At 41.7% G+C, this 6,000-nt stretch overlaps 1 protein-coding gene across 1 annotated transcript in view; it reads right to left on the bottom strand.

Moving 5' to 3' along the window:
• Positions 1–6,000, bottom strand: part of LOC126395875 (mucin-5AC-like) — a 28,630-nt gene that overhangs the window by 6,235 nt on the left and 16,395 nt on the right. The window contains exons 19-26 of the mRNA XM_050053680.1: positions 5,670–5,779; positions 5,429–5,580; positions 4,415–4,553; positions 4,107–4,217; positions 3,749–3,925; positions 2,481–2,720; positions 1,374–1,530; positions 1,101–1,229 (exon numbers count right to left, since the gene is read on the bottom strand). Of these exons, the coding sequence (XP_049909637.1) occupies positions 1,101–1,229; positions 1,374–1,530; positions 2,481–2,720; positions 3,749–3,925; positions 4,107–4,217; positions 4,415–4,553; positions 5,429–5,580; positions 5,670–5,779 (1,215 nt within the window). The remainder of the gene's footprint in view (positions 1–1,100; positions 1,230–1,373; positions 1,531–2,480; positions 2,721–3,748; positions 3,926–4,106; positions 4,218–4,414; positions 4,554–5,428; positions 5,581–5,669; positions 5,780–6,000) is intronic.

The raw sequence follows: 6,000 nt of genomic DNA, 5'->3' as shown, positions 1-6,000 counted from the left end.
TAAGGCTACGAAAACCAAACAAATTTTATTTTATAGCGATCATACACTTGTATAAACATATTAATGGGTAGAATATTCAGATTCAGATTCAGACTGACAATAAACCATGCCAAATATTACACACTGGCCCTTTAAACATATGCCTGCATATCAATCTGTGCCCCTCCACCACTAGCAAAGACAAGGAGATGAATGAAAAAAATTATAAAATGTATCACATAAATAATCTAGAATTAAATTTATGAATGATTATGATTATGCCTTTGATTGACATTTTACAAAGTGCCGTGCAGCAGGCAAATATAATTACACAACTAGCGAAATTGGCAAATAACTTATATTTAATCTGCTCATTATGATCTCACCCGCAGCTTTCTCAGCTGAAGAATGTCTGAAGAATGCGTGAGGTGCGCACATTTTCAATGCACATTCTTCCTTTATAAATATCAGTTTATGTGTGGGAAAAAGTGTACGTACGTTTTTTTTGTGCATACACACTGTTAATGCATCTGGCCCCTGGTCTCACATGTTGACCCTGGGCAGGTCTGTGGCTCAGGGATGAGGAATCAGGGATTTGATTTATATCATCAATGCAGCAGAGCAACAACATCGCAAGTTTGAATGAGGTGTCCATCTTAAGTTTTTTCCTCTTTACACTGACCACAATGTGTTAGTTTTAAATTATTTCAAATGTTCCACCCCTTACATTTCTTTTTGTTTTGTCCAGTGGCTGAAACAGCTGCAAGACAGATTTCTTAAAGATGCTATATGTAACATTGGAGAAAGATAGTTGATCGCTGAGTCTCCTTCCCAGGTCGCCACATACTGATGACCCTGGGTTGGTGGTCGAACCGTATCACCAGCCGCCAAGTGTCACTGTTTGACGGCCTGGGAATGAGCACTTTTAAGATACACAACACACTAACCCAAAGAAATGAAAAGTTATATTACAAATATGTAATCATATCCATAAAAAAAAAAAAAACAGCCAGAAAAAGAAGGGACCACCAGAAAATGCTGAAACAGCAGCACAGTTGGGCTCAAAGCCTGGCTTTTACACACAGATTCCACTAGTCAGGCAAAAGATCTTTATTAAGTACCTTCCAGGCCAGTGATGAGCTCTGAACAGTTTCCTGATGGATTCCTACATGTCTTCATGCAGTCAGCTCCACAGGGCTTGTAGTGCCAAGCACAGCCACCATGTCTGTTATAGTAGTCACAGAAAACAGCTGCAAGAGACAAAATGATTACTTCTTAGCTTGTGTGACTAAAGTCAGGGTGTTTCCCAACATAACAAATTAAAATCTTTTGGTAGAAGATGCAATGCTCTACAGATCCTCAGATTTTCCTGGTGTGATGGACGCCAAACTTACGGCACAGCTTTGGAGTTCTCCATGCAATGCAGGCCCCAGCTCCATTACAAGCTTTGGCGTAGGCAGCCACAGCTGTGCAGAGACATTCGCAGTCCCCACCGGTGTCACAAGCACAAGAATCTCTCACACAAGAATCATAGTAGGGACCAGGATCAACCTTAAACACAATAATGTACTCTTTAGCAGAATAATTAAAATTGAGTGTAACAAAAATGTCCTGTGCTTGTAGCGGTAGTTTACCAACCCAATTGCTAGAAAAAATGTTCGGACTTTATGCTTCTGCAAACTATGGATACATTACATTTGTAAATAATTTTGTAGCAGACATGTTAAAAACCACTTGGTTATGGTAAGGAAAAGATCGTGTTTGGGCTTAAAACACAAAACAAGTTTGGTGGCACAAGCCGCTGAAAAAGCGGTAAAAAACACCCAGATTCAGTGACACAAACACAGCCTGGAAACACTATAATGTGCTGGGGAAAACGCCAAGGTTCAGGTGCCAAAACCGCTGCTGGGAAATGCCACAATGTGTGTGTGCGTCCGGGGCTTAAATGCTACTGGGAAACATTGCGATGTGTTGGTAAAAGAAATCCAAGCTCAGGGGCTCAAACACTGCTGGAAAACACCGAGATAAGTCGGTGAAAAACGCCCAGCTTCCGGGGCTCAACTGTTACTGGGAAATGCCGCGATGTGTTGGTGAAAAGAATCCAAGTTTGGGTGCAAAACAAAAAGGGTTGCCAAAAACAATCATTTTTGTTGTTTGTTTCTCTCTTTTGTTGGGGTGTTTGTCTCAGACAGTGGGGGCGTCTCGCCTAGGAGTCATACCATCCACTATCCTCTCTATCATCTACTGGGGACTGTGAATTTCCCATTTAAATATCTTGACAGTCTTAAAAGTAGTTTTTAAAATATTTTGCCGTGGGCGAAAGTTTTGCTTGGAACATACGGATGGGCAGAGCAACTGATGTACTGATCGACACACAAAGCAGTGAGCACTTAGTGCCATAGACAGAAAGAAATAATTTTTCAAACATCATGGAGGTTAAAGTGATAGTGGGTGTGTATGTGCATACATGTGTGTGTGTCCAGCACTATCACCACAGTTACCTTTGAATGACAGGACTGGAAGGTGACACTGGTGATGATGCTGCACTGTTTCTGAGACCAGGCTGCTCGGTAGCGGTTGGAGGAACAGGGATCGCTGACTAGCCGGGCATTTGGGCAGGTGGATGAAACCTTCCAACTGTTACCAAATTCCAGAACGTCTGCCACTGTCTCCTGGGAGCGTGTGGTGAAGTCATTCCTGATGTTGCCATCGTAGTTTCCGCACAGACCACAGACTTTACCCTGAGAGGGAGGAGGCCAATGACAGAATTTACTTACTCACAAACATAGGCTTGGCATTTTCATCTGATACCTTTACTGTCCAATTTATAGGTTCCTGTCTTAATAAGTGACTCCTGTTTACCACAGAGCGGCTGACTGCAGCAGAGCATAAGACAGATGGTAAATCAAATTCCAGTGCAAATGTAACTTACTTCACCTGCAAAATGACCATATGTATAACAATTACTCACTACTAGGGGAGTAATGATCCATCGATCTGGATCGATATATCGATTTAATGATCAACGTTCCAATCTCATTAATGCTATGTGAAAACATCAGTCCATATCATCATCTTTAGGTTACGCCTTTATTTTGAAATTCTATGTCACTGTCATACAGCAACAGGTAGATGGCAAGCAGCCGAGAGAAAGACGAGGAGGATAACAACAATGTTAAACTGAAACAACGTGCACGCAGGCTGAAATTCAACCGTGCTATTCTGGCGAGTAGAGGAAAACTCTGCTAGCCTGATTTATGCAATGTAGAAGTGCTTAAGCTCTTATTAAGTGACTAGTAAGAAACTTTTGTTTTGTCTGTGAATCTTGGCAGTTATCATTATTGTTGTTGTTATGTTTTATGGCCAGATAGGCCTGAATTTTTTGGAAAAAGATCATAGTTTGGGTTAGAATTAAAACTTCTGTCAGAAAGCCCTGAAGGTTAGCTTATTCCCTGTGCTGTTTTATGTGCGTTAGTCGAGTCAGTTTAAACTAAACTTTAATGCGTTAATATTATTTGGTCATTTTACATGTGGAACATTCCTTTTTAAGCTGAATTGATCCATAAACATCACATAAAACAGAGCAGAGTTGAGGTCACACCTGTAAATGTGTGGGCCATAAAACAAAGCACCAATATTTTCCTCAATATTAATCAGCATAAAAATATTGATTAATGCGAGTTAAGCCAGACTGAAATAAGCTGGTGTTACCAATATGCTTTGTGCAAAAGCCAAGTGTCTATTAGGACATGCAGACTTGATTGTTTACCTGGAACTTGGGGCTGAGTTTAATGAAAAGACTGGTCTTCTGGTCCCACATGAGGACAAGTCCCTCCATGATCGTCACCACCTGGTAAATACCCATCTTTTGTATCTGAGTAGGGAACACCTCACTGCTGCCCTTTACCATTTGGAAGCTGTCATCTTTAAGTTGGAATTCATTATCCTGTAGGCATTAACATCAAATAAACATGTATTTTATTACAGCAGCAGTTAAGTGAGATGGAACAGGTCATCACTTGCTCAATAAATCCTTTATTTCTTAAACCTGAAATTTTTTATGCTATTCAGGAACTTGTGCTGTTTCAAATCACAGAACATGTGCACAGTTTGTTTGTTGTGTTTACCCCCATGAAGATCTTGATGGCCCTGGAGCAGGTGGTTCCTGTGGTTCCACAGGGAACGTTCTCACTGATGATGCTGAAGCTTCCATTGCTCTGACCACCACCACAGTTGTCCTGAATAAGGCACAGACACAGGATGAGATCACTGGGCAACACTGTTGTTAGTTACATTTCATGCTTTCACTGGCCTTGGTATCAAATATCGCTATTTTTCAAGGTATTGTATCAAAGATAGAAATGACAGTATTGTGACAACACTGTGATGGATTATTTATGAAGGAACTTTAATCCCTGTCCAGCTGCCACTTTACCTGTATGAGTGTGTATTCACACTCTCCATTGAAGTCAAACCTCTTGTCATCAAATGTGGTGTAGTGACCGTCGCCATAAATCCCACAAACTTGATCACACACTTTTTCGGTACATCTGAACTTTCGGTTTTTGCAGGTGCTGCAGAGAAACACACCGGACACCAACCATCAATAATGTAAACCTGACATCAGCAAAATTATCTGTGATTATTATTTTTACATTTGAATTCAGAATGTAAACATCTGTGTGCAAAATCACAGCAAACCAGTTTTGATGGAAACACCAGATAGTGGTGACAATTTGTTGTCTGATAGGCCTACACACTTATAAACAGTGTCTGGAAGAAGATCAGTTCCGCGCTCAGGATTCCAGGTAAATAACCTGCTGCTGTGCTCTTGAAAGCTGGCACAGACAAGGCACAAGAGTAGTGCCCAGAACCCTACCTCGCGTTTTCCGGGGGTTAAAGACACAGCATGTGTACGGCCCCTAATTTCCAGGGCTGGTACCTGCGGTTACTCCACAGGCTAGTTAATAACATGTCGGGCAGGAAATCCAAAGTGTGGGATCATTTTGAGAAGGTGAAGGACGAACCCAAGGTGATATGTAAACTCATCTTCATTGGTCGACTACAAACATGACGTATCATCTGAAACATGGAAGTAGCTACATGCCCATTAGCCCACAGCGTCATTAACAGGCGGCTCGCTCAGTGTGTGACGTGCACTTGTAGATAAAATATAGGCCTATATTAATGAAGGTTCATTAGTACGGTTTTGTATTTCTCTGTAATGTAGCACAGTGTTAACAATGTTACTGATACTATTCTTTCTCACACCTTCAACTCAAACCACCAAAATATATCAGTTAATCATTACATTAATGTCGTAAACGTGCAGATTACAATGCAATCTTAAATAACTGTGTGGGGAAACCTCTACATGAGGAATATTTAGTGTGTGCTTTTCCACGCAAGTACACACTATACTGGTGTATATGTAAAGCACTGTACAAACCAGGTGTTGCACTCCACAGTCAGAGTCTCTCCAGGCTGATAGGCCTGTCCATTGTGCAGACATGGACAGTTGGCTTCAGTGACACAGCCTCCTGCTCCATCAGACACCAGGCCAGAAGGGCACATGCAGCCTGACGTACAGCCCGCACTGATCTGTGGAGGGAGAAAAGACGGTGTGAGCCAAACGGTGCCTGTACATCTATGTTTGACCTCTGTGAGTGTGTGTGCTATGCCGTACTTACACAAGCCATGTCCAGAGTGCCGCAGCTCTTCTGACAGTCAGTCCCAGTGGACCCAGGGTCAGCAGTAGAGCAGTCAAAGTAAACCATGGGGGAAACGCATGTTGGTTTGGCTGAGTAATAAATAACAGATTCATGTTAGAGTCAGTTCTAGATGTCACATGCATTAGTCTATGTCTGTGATTCCCTGTATCTCAGCAGGAACTATTCTGTCAGCCTGGAAGCATCATGATGTGGACACAACAGGCCTCTGCAATAACTGACAGGTTTTCAGTGGGACATGTGCCTTTTTATGTGTTTAATAATTACTCAATATATCATTCACTAATAAGAT

Source organism: Epinephelus moara, chromosome 1 (genome assembly GCF_006386435.1).
Source record: "Epinephelus moara isolate mb chromosome 1, YSFRI_EMoa_1.0, whole genome shotgun sequence".
NCBI lineage: Eukaryota > Metazoa > Chordata > Actinopteri > Perciformes > Serranidae > Epinephelus > Epinephelus moara.
Note: the sequence above shows the minus strand (reverse complement) of the source record. Positions and strands in the feature narration are given on the sequence as shown.